This window comes from Rhamphochromis longiceps, linkage group LG3, assembly GCF_057381845.1.
Source record: "Rhamphochromis longiceps isolate RC_006_pf linkage group LG3, R_longiceps_female_GT1.1, whole genome shotgun sequence".
Classification (NCBI taxonomy): Eukaryota; Metazoa; Chordata; class Actinopteri; order Cichliformes; family Cichlidae; genus Rhamphochromis; species Rhamphochromis longiceps.
The window spans coordinates 24,127,410-24,145,576 of record NC_140559.1 but is presented as its reverse complement, the minus strand read 5'-3'; the positions used below and the strand labels follow the sequence as shown (position 1 = coordinate 24,145,576).

General features: G+C 40.6%; 1 protein-coding gene across 3 annotated transcripts; it reads left to right on the top strand.

Annotated features, from left to right (window-relative positions):
- Nucleotides 1–3,897: 3,897 nt before the first annotated feature.
- Nucleotides 3,898–12,732, top strand: LOC146673564 (uncharacterized). Of its 3 annotated transcripts, XM_085401951.1 has the most exons (7): nucleotides 3,898–4,168; nucleotides 5,104–5,445; nucleotides 6,060–6,160; nucleotides 7,746–7,914; nucleotides 8,509–8,582; nucleotides 8,789–8,873; nucleotides 11,379–12,732. In XM_085401951.1, exons 1-4 carry the CDS (start codon nucleotides 4,099–4,101, stop codon nucleotides 7,776–7,778), a joined length of 546 nt encoding a protein of 181 aa, XP_085258077.1. In that variant the 5' UTR covers nucleotides 3,898–4,098; the 3' UTR covers nucleotides 7,779–7,914; nucleotides 8,509–8,582; nucleotides 8,789–8,873; nucleotides 11,379–12,732. The 3 variants fall into 3 exon arrangements, with proteins under 3 accessions (XP_085258077.1, XP_085258075.1, XP_085258076.1); XM_085401949.1 differs by having other exon boundaries at nucleotides 3,899–4,168; nucleotides 6,060–7,914; XM_085401950.1 differs by having other exon boundaries at nucleotides 3,899–4,168; nucleotides 6,060–7,960.
- The last annotated feature ends 5,435 nt before the right edge of the window (nucleotides 12,733–18,167 follow it).

Genomic DNA, 18,167 nt, shown 5'->3' with positions numbered 1-18,167 from the left:
TTGCAGCACAAACGTTTGACAGCGTTATCAGGAAACGTCTGAAGATGACAGGTCTCTGTGCAGTGGCTGAAGTCTGTGGTGTAGACTGTGAATGACAAAGGGAAGAGGACAGTCCCTTGTGGTACCCCTGTTTTGCTGATCGCCTTGTTAGACACAAAATGTTGAAGATGCACATATTGTGATCTTTCTGTCAGTAATCAACAATCCAGGACACGAGAGAGGCATCCAGATGTGTAGGTGGATGTCCTCAACTCCAAGGCAGTGCTGGTAAGCGAACTGAGGGGATCCCAGTTTGGCCTCACTATCCGGTCTTTAAATCTGATGTCATTAGCCGTGTCTGAGCCCAAACTCTGGTGCAGGTCCCAAAGTCAAACGAGAAATGCGGCATCACTGAGAGTTGAAAAACTCTAATTTCAACTCTCTAAATAATGTCTAAATGATTTCATCTGTATTAAAATGATCAGTGTTGCTGCTTTACCAGGTGTAACAATTAAGTTTAACATCCAGGCATCCATGGAAACAGAATTTATTAAATGTAACGGAGTTAGAAGTTAGAAGGAAGTTAGCTCACTAGTTTCCACCTAAATATAATATAGCATGTCCTGACTGAGAGATTTCTGAAACAAATTGAGACGTACAGCTCTGCTATCACTTCCGACATAAATGAAGAAAAGAAACTAAACAGCAGTGACGTTTGTAGAGTTACTGAAGTTTGGCTGGTATATAATGATGTGCTACGTGATCTCTAGCGACACAGCTATGTTAGCATAATATAAACAGTGAAGCTGGATGATAAACACTAACTTTTTTCCACTCAATGAAAGTTAACGCTAGGCTTCCCGATGGTGGGTAACCTGATCCTGGGAGATCCTGGGGGCGAATGGGATGTGGTGTCTTTGGTACAGGAACAATGCAAAATGTCTTGGACAGCACTGGGACCTTCTGTAGACTCACGCTCATTATGAAGAGTTTATCAAAGAAAGGGATAGGTGGGAAAGAGGTGCAATGACATTCACAGGAGGCCATAGTGCAATGTGGAGAGAGGGACAAAGAGTGTGCAGGCTTACTACAGCTAAATCAGTGGGGATGTGCTCTATTGGGTAACAATGGAAAGTCTGAGTTGGGGCAATAGAGTCAGTGCAGAAGGTTATGTAATCACCGATACACTTAGTGAGCGCATTGATGTCCTAAGTAAGAGGGTGCTGGGAGGTTTGCGTCTCTCTGCTGTCTGTCTGCATCCTGCTATACAGACTGTAAGTTTACAAACTGTCATGGTCCTGGGTCGGTTACCCAGCGCTTTTAGTTTGTTATCATTTTCTAGTTTATTATGATGATGATGATGATTATTGTTTGAGTTCTATGTGTTATGTTTGGTCTGCCTCTGAGTCTGCGTCTGTGTCTCTGTCTATGGTGTCACCCCAACTGTTTGTGAATCTGTCTGTTTAGTTCTGTGTCTTGTTTGGTTCCCTGTGTCTGAGTTTCCTGTTTTATTGTGAAGGTCTCTGTCTGATGTGAGTGTGTTCTGTTTACGTTTCCCCTGTCCCGTCAGCTCTGATTCCTCCCAGCTGTGTTGCCCTCCTGTCTCTCATCCCCTGATTACTGGTGTGTGTATTTAAGCCCTGTGTGTTCTCCTGCCTGTTGCTGGTTCGTCTGTGTTCCTCCGTGTCAGTCTGCGTTTACCCTGTGTTCAACGGTGTCCTGTTCCTTGGCTGTGTCTCATCCCTTTGTCGTATGCTTCCAGGTCTGTTATTTTAGTTCTCCCAGTTTAGGTGTCTTCAGTTATTTGTCATGCCCCACTGCTTGTCTGCCACTACACCTTTGTAAATAAACCTCATTAGCATCTCATCCACTGCTTGCATCTTGGGTCCTTCTTCCAACTCCACACGGCTCGCCTCGGCAGCCGTGACACAAACCATATATGCAACATAAACAAGTCATTACCTGTACTGTTATGTAGCTAGGCTATTTTTATTTTTATTTTTTTTAAACGTAGCCTTCAAAAAGCTGGATCAATTTTGGATAGTTGTGTCCATGAGTTTTAGAGTTTTTATTGCAACCAAAATTTGTTATAGCCTACATGAGCATTTTAGTTAAGAGTAGTGCAATACTATAGATTTGGATTATAGAACAATGATTCCAAGTAAATACAGTTTCAGTATTGCAGATACTGATATTTTTAACCCATTAGGGGAGCTTACGTTAGGGAGAGCAGTTATATGGAATGTAAATGTATCTGTCTTTAATGCACTTTGGGTCAACTTTCTCTGTTTAAATCTCATACAGGCTATAAATCAAATAGACATGTTAGTCAACACAAAAAAGGTTCAAACATTTGTCATAGTAAAGTTTGAAGTATATATTTTCATTTAAAAACATAACACAATTCAATGGGCTACATACTGATTTTAAAGGATAGAAAAAAAGTATTGCTCTTGATAGTATCGATCCAGTACTTTTTCAATTTTATTTATATAGCAAAAAATCACCACAGCAGTTGCCTCAGTGCATTTCATATCATAAGGTAAAGAAGCTAGAGCAACAAAGAGAAAACAAAGTCCCATCAATCAGTCGAGAAGTAAAAGGAATGCTTTGCACAACACATTATAGCTGCAGTGATACATAGACAGCACATGATGAATATCCTCCTTTGAGTTGGAATATTTACAATTACTGTTATTTATTCTACATAAAAACATCCAGAGAACTACATCAGAGTCCGTTTATTCAAATCAACTCCACAACAGAGGTGACGAGGACAATGTAAATGAGACCCACCAAGAAACAATCGAGCTCTGATTCAGAGGTGATGCTCTGTGATGACATGAGACCACAGAGTATCTCATGTCACCACATCATTATTCTTATACAGTGGGGCAAAAAAGTATTTAGTCAGCCACCGATTGTGCAAGTTCCCCCACTTAAAATAATGACAGAGGTCAGTAATTTGCACCAGAGGTACACTTCAACTGTGAGAGACAGAATGTGAAAAAAAAAAATCCATGAATTCACATGGTAGGATTTGTAAAGAATTTATTGGTAAATTAGGGTGGAAAATAAGTATAAGTAATAATAAGTAATAGCAGTTTTTTACATGGGCAACATGGGCAGTTGCCCAGAGTGGCATCGTGGTGGGGGCCAACAAACACAAAAACGCCACACATCATGATATACACTTATAATTTGCACCGATGTGTTTTGTAAATTCTATCACAAACATATACGCGAAAAGTGAGCGTGAGGGTCCTCGGTGCACCTGCTTGCTGCTGCTGCTGTGCTGAAGTCTCATACACAACCTGTGCAATATATTTGTGTAACGTGATGTAATGTAACGTTGTAAATCCAAGCCAGGAGAACGTCAAAGCCAACAGCTGCTCAGTTTCTTCTTTAAAAAAGAAGAGGAGAAAGGAGCAAAAGATACAGGTAAGCAGATGTGTCACTGGATAATGGCAGGTATTATGTATGACATGCATCCTGAAACAAGATAACATTTATTGGTAGGGATAGTGAAAATTTCTGTTTATCTTTGTTAGCTACTTGGCTATGATACTGAACAGACAGAGAGTAGACGCTGATGTGGCTTATTGGATCTTTTGGACTGTGTTCAGCATAATAATATTATTTCATTAATTGGAAGAGATGTATTGTTGATTTGTCTGCTATTCTCAACAAATTAAAAGGACTGTTTGTTAGCCGTCTGCATACTCTCTCTCTCTCTCCCTTGATAGATAGATATATGTTCTCCCGGGGCACCAAACAGCCTAGGACCGCCTCTGCAGAGAGCACAGTGATGACTGACCAATCCCAGACATGCACGTGTACTTTCAACCAATATTTATTCACAGGTAGTATAAGTTGATAGAGGTCCTCCTGCTGATTGGTTTAAGTGTAAGTATGCGGAACTTGTGAAGATCCAGTTTTCACCGGTTTTCAGTGGACCCATCGACATTAAGGACGACGCACGGAGGATAGACGCAGGGAAGTTTTTTTTCCACTTTTTAGTAATAGTATTTTCTTTTAAACTTATTTATCGCGGGGGATCTATCGCATATAAAATATAAAACGTTTTATTGTCGAAGAAGAAAGACTCACAACAACGCCATGAGTGCTGGGACATATTTGGGTCTCTGCTTGAGTTTACTGGTCATCCACGTCTCGTTGGGCTCTGCAGGTAAGGCTGAGCAGGTTTTAAATGCTGCTGTTTTGTAATGATTTGTGAAGTTACAGAAACTCACAGATAAATAAGTTCACATTCTGTAAATATGTCGATGGGTGTGTTGGTGACCGGACAGGTTTAACGTCAAAAGTAAAGCTGGACTGAACCGATTAGAAACGTATGCAAATCTGAGGAGTAAACTCAGGCTTTAAAACGTATCAAACTGTTCTCCTAAAATTAGTGGAAAAGGAAACGTCTAGAAAAAATAACTATAGACCGGTCCCCACATGTGGTAACAGGTAAAATCCGCAAAGTTACCCGTGGCTCAACACACGATCACTAAACACTATGTACATTGTTTACAGTCCTGTTTCTAATGTCACTGGTTCAGTGGACAGCTCCTGACGGCGAGTCACGGAAAACGTTTAGAGTCTGTGGCTGTTCCTGTGTAAAACACAGCTATTGGGCCTAAAAATGTGAATAGTAGGATCTCAGTCTAAATGACATGATCCACTGAGACCTGTGCGGTGTCACCTCAAAGAGAGATTTATTGGTTAGTGAGGAATTTTGGGATTCTAATTCAGAGTTTTAAATGGGAGGTAGATGACTATTCTGGAAATGCGTTTTGGTCACAGGGTAAGCACATCCTGTCTCTTAACCCTGCACTGAAGCCTTATACACACTGGAAGTGATCCCCAACAACATGGTGACTTACACCACACACGGTGAACAATATTTGGTTGTGCAGTGCTGGCAACATAAAGTGGGCATTTTTCAGTACAAGTACATTAGAGGGTCATCAGATGTCTGCTTAAAAGTGATTTACAGCGAGCGAATCACTTCTAGTGTTAAAGTTTGGCTCAGTAGTTTGGTGGGTGGTTCTGAACAGAAGCAGATTGGCTGCTGTGAAGGTGATGAGTCCTCACTCTGTTTTCTTTTCTTTTCCTCAGCTTCAGACCAGCAGATCTTACGACATCCTGGGATGAGTGTCAATCTGACATTTCAGGTTCCCACTGACACCACATCTGTATGGCTAAAAAGACTTGAAAAATATAAAAACAATGATAAATATATCTCCTACTGCCAAGACTCAACACCAACACGTCCCAGTGACCAGGAGGAGTCAATCAAGGGTCGGGTGGAGGGGATGGACTGTAGCAATATCAGCGGCACAGTCTCTGTAACATTGAAGAACCTGACCAGCAACGACAGTGGGACATACGAGCTTCAAGGGGTGGACCATAGTGGAAGATACTTTAATAAAACGGTCTGCCTCAACGTTACTGACCCAGGTGAGACAGGCTTATTCACAACATTACCTCCCCTGGGTATACCACCGGGTGGGTGTAGTACAAAGCTAAATGGTACAATAAATCTAGAAACACCCCTACTTTCATTTCTTGAAATATATTTTGAAGGGGACTTGTATCTCTTTCTCCTTTTTTGCCAGAGTAAAGTAATTGGACAAGCAAAATATTTTCTGTAACTGAAAAATAGAATATTGTTTAAAAATGGCAGATGATATACAGAGACAAAACTACAAACCTGACTGAATGCCGTGTTTAAATAAAAAGCACTATGTAAATGAAAGTCTTTTCCATAATTTGAAATGATTCAAATGGATAATACATGGTGGGGAATATCAGAATATCATCGTATCAGTGAAAGCAGCATGGGTTATTTTGGGGTTCAGTGTCTTGCTCAAGAATATTTTGACATATATCCGAGAGGGATTAAATCACGACCTGACGTACTCTACCTTCTGAGCCACAGCTGGTCTGAGTGATGTGATCAGAGTGCAGTAGATAATGTCTGACAGCAGTTTGAAGAGGAAATGGATTCTGTTCTGTTCTTCACTCATCACCTACCTGACAGCTGACACCTCACACCTGTTTCTCACCTGCAGGTCAGTCAGGAGGAGACACAGAGGATGGAGGGAAGGAGGATGGAGGGAAGGAGGATGGAGGGAAGAAGGATGGAGCCAGTAGAGAACATCCTGGGCTGGCAGTCAGTCTGTTTTGTTTTGGTGTGGTTGTGTGTGGTTGTGTATGTGCGCCAGTTGCTATAAAGTGGCTTATAAATTGCTGTAAAAAGAATTCACCCTTTTCTCCTCCTTCTAATAATGAATCTGACTGAGAAACAAAGCAAATAACATTAATAATCTGCAAATAATTCAGTGGTCTAACAATTCTAAGTGAGACCACAAACGCAAAGCTCAAATTCTACACAAACCTTTCCACTGCAGTAAAGTGGAGGGGGTTTTGAGCATAAAGCATAAAGGTCCCTGACAGATAGTTACTACAGCTTCTTCCCAGTCTGATGACTGGTGACAAGTCTAGAGTCACCAGTCATCTTTTACCTTATGTCATAAATTGACATAGGCCAATAAGTCCCCCCACCCATCACCCCCAACCCAAATTTGGTCTTGATGCAATTTGAAAGAATACATTGGCAGATGAGGAAGGCAAGCCGAACCCCGCCTGGGAGTTCAGTGAATGGGGAAATAGAAGCACGTGTTGCCATCTAGGAGATCGGCGGTTGGAGAATACAAGCACGTGTCGCCATCTAGGAGGTCGGCGGTTGGAGAATACAAGCACGTATCGCCATCTAGGAGGTCGGCGGTTGGAGAATACAAGCATGTGTCGCCATCTAGGAGGTCGGCGGTTGGAGAATACAAGCACGTATCGCCATCTAGGAGGTCGGCGGTTGGAGAATACAAGCATGTGTCGCCATCTAGGAGGTCGGCGGTTGGAGAATACAAGCACGTATCGCCATCTAGGAGGTCGGCAGATGGGAAATGCAACACGCCACCGTCTGGGAAATTTACGCCACACGACAATAAAAGAGCAAGGAATGCAGCGACATGCTGTTTATTTTCCACTACTGCAAAACTAAAATAAATATCTATTTTAAATACGTTGTGTATTTCACATCTGTAGTCGTATGAGCATGGTGGGTCATGATCTAAACAAAAGAATATGCAGCAAAAAGTGATTTGGGTCACTCTTATACCAAAAAAATCAAGGTAGCCAGCGTACCCTGCCTGGAACATGGCTACCAGGGTCCTAACCTGTAGCCAAGCCTGGAGAGAGGCTCAAGGGCGATGATCAGTTGGCCCAGCCGGGCTCAAGCTGAAGAAGCTATATGGGTCAATTCTTCTGTGAGACACTACTTTTGGATTTGTGGATCGGGCAGAGGTCCTGGTGCTCTGATGCACACATCTGCGGTGATGTGGATCGATGAGCGTCTTTCATAGAGGAGCTGGGCTCTCCCTTAGAGATGGGGTGAGGAGCTTGGTCAATTGAGAGTAAAGTTGCCGCTCCTTCACATAAAAAGGAGCCCATTAAGGTTTTTCCAGCCTTGTCCAACCAGAAGGAGGCCTCGGGTTTGACAGAGGAGATTGTGTATCATGACTAGATTGCGAGTGACTGTGTGTCCCGCATATGATCTGGAAGAAGTGGCTAGATGCAACCACTCAAATGTGTAATTTCATCTAGACTTAAAACATGAACTGTGTGTGTGCAGTGGTTTATGCTTGCTAGTAAACAATGTTTGGAAAAGAAAAGTGTAAAACTACCTGTTTGTTTTTCAGTCTCTTTCAGATCCGACAACATCTAGAACATGAAATCATGACAGTGAAGTTTGTATGTAGTTAAATCCTAGAACCTCAACAGGGCTAAAATAATGAAACGGGTTTCCTGAGGACGTGGGCTTCCATGCAAACCATGACACCAGATGGGCCAGGTCAACTTGGAGTGCAGGTACACCGCCTAGAGCCACCTAACAGCTGAAAGCATAATTTAGCAGGCAAGACAAGTGTAAGACTTTATAATCGTATTAAATCTGTGTAAGGAGGGGTCACATAACATGTTCCTTTTCCTTCCAATAACAGTAAGGCAGTATGTACCTTTACTAGTTTTACCTAAATGCAAATGCTTAGCCTTACTAAAGATCAGGTACGTGCAGGGGGGGGGGGGATGGGCTTAAGCACCTGCCCCTTTCCTGATGGATGCCCCAAGTGCCCTTTTCTTGAGGCAAATGTTTTTTTTATGTGTGTGTGCATGTAGAGTCCTGCCTGTGCCCTCAACAATAATATTTAACTATTACTATAACTATCAGATGGACAGCAAGTGGAGATGATACATGAGACGAGGAGATGAAAGGAGGAAGAGAGGCAATGAGTGATTCACAAGCAGAGCCTAGTTTATTTCTCACAGTTGGTGACACTGCTTGGAACCATTAGGCAACAAGCCTTATGGTTCCAAGCAGTGTCACCAGTCTTTGGATTTTATTATTATGTCATAAGACTTGTTTAATCAGCTACCATCTTTCCTATGGACTCTTTAATGCCTCAGATCAACACAGCCCTGTCCTCCAGCACCATCAGCAGCAGCAGCAACCCCTCAACAGCAACATTGCACCCCATCAGGTAAAACATAAACTGCGTTTGCTTTGCATTGTTCCCACCTGATGACAGTGATATAGTATGATATGATTCCATATTAGATTCTTGATAAATGTGTGTTGTTGTTCTCCAGCCTGGATCTGTGCCCCTTTTTAACTTTAAGCATCAACCCTTTTAAACATTTCTGCATGGCCCTGCTAAAGATATGTGTTCTCCTGCTCTTTCTGCAGACTAGCTGGTGTCACAGGAGTGAAGAGGCCTCACCTTTGTGTCTTGAGAAATCAACAAGAGTCATCAGCGCCTCAAAGTTTAATGGTGCGTTGTTGTGTATTTGAATCACTAAATAAGCCACACACAGAGCACTAACTAGGCTCCACCCATAAATATGCTGCAGCATACTATACTGCAATACCTGGATAATGTATGATATTAGGGGTGTCCAGATTCATAGGCTGCATCCTCCTGAGGACCCGGCCTTCGCGGTCTACGTGGGCCGGGTCCTCAGAAGGTCGGGTAGGCCAGAAGTGAGCGGCTGTGAAACTGGACGGTCTAGCCTTCAGATTTGCATCACCAGCTGTCTTGGCTGAGTTTAATAAACTCGGCCGTCTGCTCATTTCTGTCTAAAATATAACAGGATACTGGCATAATTCTCGATCATCTCACATTTCTGATAATCAGTTTTCCATTTGACTTTTATTCAGCTGTGTGAAAACTATAACTTTAATCTCAGCCAAACAGATTTACTCACAAACAAATAAAACACTGAAAAAAGCCAAATTAACATTTTTAAGTTCTCTAAGTGACTTATATCATGTTTAACCTGAGTAGCGAAAGACAGCGGGGGGGTTCACTGTTATTGCCCCGGCTAGCTGTCGAGCTGGTTGCTAACAGACGTCTCCGAAAATGTCGCAGCACTTCTGAAAATATGTGATGTCTTGATAAACCGAGCAGATATTTGAAGTTTACACAGCTACATTCTTGCCTAAAAATATCTTAAAAGTTTATTTTGTGACTCAGAAAGAGTAATTGGAGTAATATTAAAACTTAGTAGCTGCTGACATTGGCGGAAACTGGAATTAGCTGGGCCGTGCTAGGAATTCTGGAATATGGTGGGCCACCAAGGACACACCCGACCCATCCTTCAAATTGGAGGAAAAGGAGTATGCATTTGTCAGAGTCTACGAATTTGGACTGAATTGTACATAATAATATCACGGATGATAAATTAAATAGATTTTAAGTAGATGCTTGTGCATTCTTAAAGTCTTATAGGTTGAATTGAACTTTGTGATCAGTTCAGAGCCTCCCAGTCAGTGCTGTTCTCCATGCCTGTCTGACTGTACATGATGTTATTAGCACAAACACTTTAAAGGGGATCAGTTAGGACTTCAGCAATAATACAGACAGCAATGTAGTTAGCAATAAAACAGTTTTATTTGGAATTAATTTAAAAAACAAACAAACATCTCTGTCCTATTTTTTTGTGTCATACAGGAAAGAAGCAGCAGCAACAGGAGATGGATATCTCTAACAAGTTGATTTGTTCACATTTTCACATCTTAATTTTTAAGTGAAATGTGCATTTTGAGTTTATACACTATATGCATATAAGGTGACAGTTTCCTTTTGCAGAATTTTTGTGTGGTGCGTTTTTTCTATGTCTTAACAAAAGGGGGAACAAAGGTGCTTAATTTAACCTAGACCTGACCCTGAAAAAGGCGTATGAACCCTGTGAGTAATTGTAATTTCATTACAGAAGATAGGTCCATTTAGAGTACCCGTAGTATCAGATTTGATCAAAAAATCGGAATTGAGCATTAAGACCTGCAGTGTGAACGTAGCCTTAGAGTAGGTTAGTTGTTTTGTTTGCTCTCAGTTTGACAGCCCTATTAAAGATTAATATCAGTTTGTACATGCTTCAGATAGCTTTTCTTCAAATTCTTTAATTCTCGCTTTTGCAACTTTTTGCTTTTGCGTTACTTGCAACAGCAACTCCACCTCATTGTTTGTCCATTTAAAAAAACTTGGTGGTTTTCCTCAACCGTTTGCCGCAACGTTTCAGAGAGCCGGAAAGTAAATAAACAGCAGATAGAAATGAGGCAGGTCGAATCTTCTTGCGTTTCACGCATGCGCAGTACTGGAACGTAAGAGTTTTCGTCTGTTTCAATGTTGACGCACAAATCTGTCAAAACAACTGAAAACGCTAGTGTGGATGTGGAGCGTTTTCAGATGAAAACAGTTTTCAAATCTGTCCGGGCTAGTGTGGATGTAGCTTTAGAGGGGCAATGACAGACAAGGTCTCAATATTTAATCTGTTTCTGAGAAGCAATTAGAGAAAACTTTAAAGAGCTCATGTGAGATGGGTGGCTTCTAAAAATAAATGACAGGCCTTCTTTTTGTCTTATATTTCATTCTGTTTATTCATCCTTCTGTGGGTCAATAATTTCGAATTTGTCCTTTTTTTCTTTTTTTTTAACACTTGATAAGGTGCCTGTTTAAATGAATTCACTCATCTCCCTTCATGGACTACACTTGAATAACATTGCACTCTACCTTATCTAACCAGCATATTAAGAGGCTGAGACACCCTGTGTTCAAAGGGCAGGTTCTTCCTCTGCTTCTCGTGCTTCAGCTCCGCACACCTGGGTTCATTAACTCACATACTGGTAAAGCTCTGATCAGTTGCCCACTACTTATGATGGAGGAGGGATTTCATCAGATGCTGCATTATTAGGCTCAGAAACAGTTATGGAAGTCGGCTCTTTCAGTCTAAAACTTTGCATGCTTCGGCTCATTCACCTCATCTTACCCTCTCTGCAGGAAATTGGGACCCACTGAGAGAGAGAATTCCTGTGGACCTGCCTGAACTGAAGCTTTGGATTCACTAACTGGAAATCCTTCTGTTGTCACATTCTGTTGTTACTTCACTGTAAATAAACGCACTGAACTTAATCCTGCAAGTCTGTGTTATGAGTCCAGTCAGTCCATTAGTTATGACCGTGTGGGGGAATTCCTCATCTGATTTCAATGTCTTGGTCTAAATCCCCAAATACATCAACAAGAAAGAGATTAGTAACATTCAATTCAGTTTTATTTATGTATTTATTGTATTTAGCACCAAATGACAACATTTACCTCAAGGCACTCACAACCATTTTAAAAAACTCTGTGGACTTTAATATATCTTAATGTAGCGATTAAAGAAGTTGGTAAGTAGACATGAATCCACATAAAACACCGCTCAGGATGTCGCATCAGAAATAAATGCAGTGTAAAATTATGATAATGAAAAACATTTTCCAGGCTCATGTTGGACCCCTTGTCATCACACAGCATGTTATAAAAAAGTGGCTACTCAAGAGTTTAACTCTTTAATTTGCCAAGCTATGTTTGTGACATTTAATTACTCTATTTGTGATTATCATGCCTGTACTGGTTCTTTTCATTTTAAAATGTTACTTATTTGACCTTTTTAATCATTTTTAATGCAGAGAGGGGTTAAACCATCTCTACGGAAACGTCACATTGGACTCAAACTATCTGCTTCGACACTTCTGTCAGCCATGAATCAAACATCAAAATGTGGTTATACAAAGTGGAAAAATTAAAATCTAATCAAATAGATAAATAAAATCTTTAATTTCACAAAATATACATATTTATTACACACCAGCAAAGCCAGCAAAACTATCAAAAGAGGTAGGGTTACATATGTATATTAACCAGTTATCCATACTTTATTACAACGTCTTTGCTCTCCACCATTGCACATATAAATATAATATTGTTTGTGGCTCAAATCTAAGCTTTTCTCTATAAAACACATGAGTCACGAAAAGAAAATCAAATGTAACTGTATGAAAAAGAAGACCTAATAAGCAATAATATACAGCTTTCATTTTTCTCTTACCATCAAGGTTTATGTGAATATTATACATCCAGTGGAAGAAAGAAGAACGTTTATTTGAATGTGTAAAGGTGACAGGAAATATGAGATTTTCACACATTCAGAGGAGATTGTGTTTCTGAAACAGATCAGGACATAATTGAAGAGGAGACTGTCTGCAGTGAGAAGAAATTCTCAACTGACAGCAAAACATGAAGGCAACATCAAAACCTGTGTGATGCCTTCACTGACCAGACCTGAAGGGAGTGTTTGCATTTTTCTTTTTTTTTAGAAATGTTTTTTAAAAATCAATTTAAAAATGTAGAATATATTATGGAAAGTGTTGATTTTATCATTTGTCTGTAAAGCCTGTTTTTTCATTCTTTGTGTTACAGCCTTACCAGTGAGATCTGGAGATGAATGATGAAGCCGATGTACTTACTGTTTACCACTGACCAGCAGGCGTCTGTATGCTGGGCTTACACTTTCTATGGACGTGTAACAGTGTTTATGTCGTATGTTTATAGTGTATGCCAGGTTAACCACAGTATTGTGAGGGTTATTGGCTCAATAGCGCCCTCTCTCATAAGCAGTGAATAAATGCCACTGGCAGCATTAAAACATTGCCAGATTACAGGGGACAAGGTTGAAGTGAGTTGTAGATCACAGCACTCTGCATCACAGTACACTTTCTGGGACCATTACATATTGGTATTATTGCTATCACTATATGGAGAATATGACCACTGTATATTGTCTGACTTTTAATAAAATAATCTCCACTGATGACTGTTAATAAGAACTAAAGGATAAGCAAGTCTCGTTCATCATTTACTACACAACACAGAGACAAGTGATGTTTTTTGAACAGCCAGCAAAGTGATTGAGCCTGGTTACAGAGGCAATATGCTAGCTGAGCTAGTAAGGATTAGCTGGCCACAGCATGTTACTCATTTATCCAAACATGGTCAGTTCTGGTCAGTACAACATGTTTGGCAGTGAAACACTACGATACTATTAAAGATTAGTAAGAAAAAAAATAATTTATTCTACAAGAAACGAAACAGCAGTTTGAAACAGATCAGCTCTTTAGTACCAGGAGAGGTTCCGGATTTAAAACAAATTTATAGTTTCTCTTCATATCTTTGTTTTTCTTCCATGGATAGGTGATCCAAGTAGTTTTGGCTCAGGACAGGTGATAAAGAAAAAGACTGCAGTACTGCTGACTGTCACAATGAAGTAATGTTTTGGACAACGGTGGTGAGTTGGTCATGTGACTGAAAATGAATACTGTATGATGAAATATGTATATATGCATTGAATTGTGCTATTTCATCAGAATAAGAACAGAATAAATACAAAAAAATTCAACAAAAATCTCAGCTTTGAATTAAAAACAGAAGCAAACCCTGAGACACAGTTCAAAGAAATACATTCAAACTTGCTAAACATAGCGGTTCTTGGGACCCACTGTCCCTATTTTTGGGCTCCTCCTCCTCCTTAAAACAGCCCATAGGATCTCCATCCCAGTCAAAGACAGCAGAGGCATGAAAAACACAGAGTGAACTTACAGAACAGACACAGCAGAGACGTTTCCTCCATCTTACTGCTCACTGATATCAGACCAACACTGATATCAATTCACTGTCACTTCAAGTAAAACATTGCTCCTCCTCTTCATCTTCTTCCTCCTTCTGTTTGACTTGGTGTCAACATTCTTGTTTTCCCGAAACCCTGCAAAAGCAGAACCTTTGTGATGCCTTCACGTACACTTCAAATAAGTCAGAGGGATGTGTTTCTGCTCTTTTTTCACAGATAAACTGAACTTAATGACTGCATTACTGAAAATATTTGATTTCTTTATCAATCCTGTTTCATATTGACGGACACAAGATTCATTTTCCTGTAGACTGCAAAAAGTGTTTTTGTCATTACCTCACAAAGCAGCTGTAGCTCTCTTCACGACAACACAGACACAGGTCGGTTCTTTGAAACGGGCGTTTATTACTTGGGCTTTCTGTCCTCAGCTTCACCATCACCAGTATGCCGATACGCCACTACATCAATACGCCGTGAGAACTGGTCAACAGTCAACAGTACAAACCAATTAGCAACGTTACAGTACACATATTAAGTCCAAACACAAATAAAAACATTTCTCAAATGACAAATACCTCATTGACTGCTTGTCCTGAAAAGAGGTCCTTAAGTCCTTGTGTTGCTTTTTCTTTTAGTAAACTTTTAGCTTAACAGGCTTCATGAGAGACATCTGCTCCCTTGCAGTCCATAAAAAGTCTCGTGTACTCTCCTTAAGGGTATTCTCACGAGAGACTAACTCTTACACTGTACACATGCACATTTCAAATAAAGACATTTTAACACAAACTATATACATATTCATGAAATTATGTAACTTATTATAAATCAGTCATCCACATCATTAAATCTACACAGAACATTTTACCAGCATTTACAGCAGCAACTTGCAGAGCTGTAAACTGAAGCCTGCACCTAAGTGCCAAAACCTGCAGTTCCTCTCATGTCAGAATCAGAATCAGAATCAGAATGGGTTTATTGCCAGATGTTGAGGTTTACAACATTAGGAATTTGCTGCGGTGCTTCAGTGCAAACAATAAGAATTAAAGTGCTATGTAGAAAGAAAGATATGTGCATGAGATATACATGAGATATATACATGAGAATAAGAATTAAGAGTGCTACGTAGAAGGATATATACATGAGTGCAGGTGGTGATCAGTGCCAGACATGAAATGATGCAGTGACACAGCGTAGGGTCATGTGTGAGTGGCGGGGACAGTCATGTGGTTATTGTTCATGTGTCCAACAGCAGAGGGGAAGAAACTGTTCTTGTGGCGAGAGGTTCTGGTGCGAATGGACCGGAGCCTCCTGCCTGAGGGGAGCAGGTCAAACTAGAAGCTAGTCTCTAAAAGTTGTTCAATCTGCATGCTAAGCAACTAAGCTTGGCACCGTGAGCTCATAATTTACCACCCACCCCTGTCCAAATATGGTCACTTCTGCTTTCAAACAAAAAAAAAACAACAACAACGTGGTGACATCATTGATGCTAAAATGTGGAGACCAAAACCAGATAGTGTCATCACACATGCTGCATCCATCTTTAAAATGTTTGTGGAACTTAACAGACGGGTCATGACAGATTTGAGGAACCTTCAGGATTCGGATCAGGCAGTTTAGATCCATTCATCTTACTCTCTGCTCCAGGTTTTTGCAGCATCACAGGTAGAAGGATCCTGATATGAGTGTCCTCAGTTGGGGTCTCTCTGTGGACATGTCATGCTCTCCACTTTCAGTCTCCATGTCTGAGTGGGTTTTCTATAGATACTATGCAAATACAAAGATGTCTTTTCTGTGCCAGTTTTACAAAATACTCTGGACTGACAGAGTCTGTCTCTTTAGTGGATCATTCCCATGTTGAAATAGTTTTTACAGACAGATGTTGCTTTTTCTTCCTGCTTCTTTGTGTTGGTGTAGCACATGTTTGGGCAACAGGGGGCAGCCACCTTTAAAAGGAAACCATTCATTTATTAAAGAGAAAGCCGCAGAGTGTTTAAAAACAAAAAACTTCATTCATGAAGAATAAGGACACACATTTGTTAAAATTATCTAAACATCTGACGGCTATCGCAGATGTAATCACTTTGTAGAGAATCTCTAAATCTGAAAAATACGTTCCATGTAATGTGAGATTTTTCCATCAAGCAGTGGATGTTATCATGATTTCATAGAGTAAATATTAACTTCTTTCCCATGCAGAACCCTTCCTGCACTGCAACGGCACATCTGGACACTTTAGCTGTTTTGTGCACCATTATTGACAGAAATAAAGGCAGAAATCTTCCTTTTGTCTCATTTTTACTTTTACTGAGATGTTTCATTGGCATGTGATCTGAGGCCGTAAAATATGGAATAAAGTTAAGTAGAAAGGACAGGTGAGATGAGCTCTTCTATGAGGACGTTCAGGTAATGGCAAACTTTTTTTAAATTATACAATGAAGGAGGCGTACGGGGTCGAGGGCAGACTTTCAGGAATCTTACATGCTACACAACCTCCACAGCAGTGTCCTTATCATATCGGGGTGTGCATGGGCTGCTTTCCTCTGAAGTCGAATACCAGTTTTGTTTGGGGTCTTTTCTGCATCCAGGAACAAGTTTCTGTTACTGCACCATCCTGTAAAGGTCTCACACCCTCCCTGTAGTCCTCCGACATGCTGCTAGTGTCTGCATCATGTTGTTTGTGTCTGTATTGTCTGTCCACTCTGTTAACACTAGACTCCCATTGGAAATTTAAAATTCCTGCAACTCTTTAAGAAACAAAACCTAATGATCCCATATTTCATGGCTTTTCCAAAAATGGGGTTAATCATCAAATACTGAAAGTTTGGGTGAGTGGGGTCAAAAGGAAAAAAAAAAGGAAAAAAAGGAAGTCATTTCACCTCATAGAAATGAATATGGAGCCACTTCTGGGGCCAGGTTATTGTTTACACAGATTTTAACTTGAAGGCTGCTGTTGCACGAGGCAAAGCTGGCTAGATATGATTCATAAATATATAGGGGTTTGTGGTTAAGCTGAGGATTTTGAGCCAGAGCAGAGCTGGTCAGAGTGGGGAGTGTGTGACCGACTGTCTGGAAACTGGGCAGGCTCCTGGCTGTGTGCAGGCAGGAGAGGACTCAAATGCAGACTCACAGAGGCGAAGAGTAAACTCAAAACAGCCCAGCTTTATTTGCTGGCTGGTAAAACAATACAAAGTACTTTGGGAAATGATATAAACTAAACACACACAATGGCACACAGGGAAACACAACCATGAGGGTACAGAAAGAAACACAGGGCTTAAATACCCTGAGGGCAAACAAGGAGATGAGACACAGCAGGGAGTAATCACACCTGAGGAGTCCAAGGGGAAGCAAAACTAGAAACATTGACATGAGACAAGGGCCCATCAAAGTAAAACAGCAGAGGCACGGACTAGACACTGAAGGGAACACAGAGTACAAGGACAGGAGTGACATGAGAAGCAGAGGAACCAAAACCTAAGAACTAGAATTCCAAAATAGAAACCAAAACACTAACAGACTAAACAATGAGGAAAATAAAGATGAATAATGATACAAATGTCAAAACATTGGGTCACCGAGCCAGGACCGTGACACTGACTGTGCAGAGCAGCTGGGAAGTGGACCTGAGCAGAGAGTCCAGAGTGTGGAGAACTGATCTGAGCAAATAAAGAATGAAATCCAGGATCAGGTCTGAGCAGGAGAGCTGAGGAGGTGAAGTTGACCACTGAGGCGGAGCACAGTGGAGGGTGGATGAAAGGCAGCAGGTTTGGTGATCAGATGTGGCCGAGATGATAAACTTTCACTGTTCTACTTTTACAGTAATATTGTTTTTAAATGTGTTTTAGCTGTGAAGTCAGTTTTAAAACAAAGACAATCAGCTGTTCAGTCTGTTTCACAGTGAGACTCTTTCTAGACTCCTACTTTGAAAAACAAAAGTTACTAGAAATAAATCATCTCTAACACTCAGATGACAGAAGACCTCTTTGTAGAAATGACAATAAATGCACAGCTTTATTTATTACTGATATAAAGTTTGCAGAGATCACCGAGACACAATAGAGGCGATTCAGAGGTGATGCTCTGTGGTGACATCAGTGATGACATCATTATTCTCATCATTATGA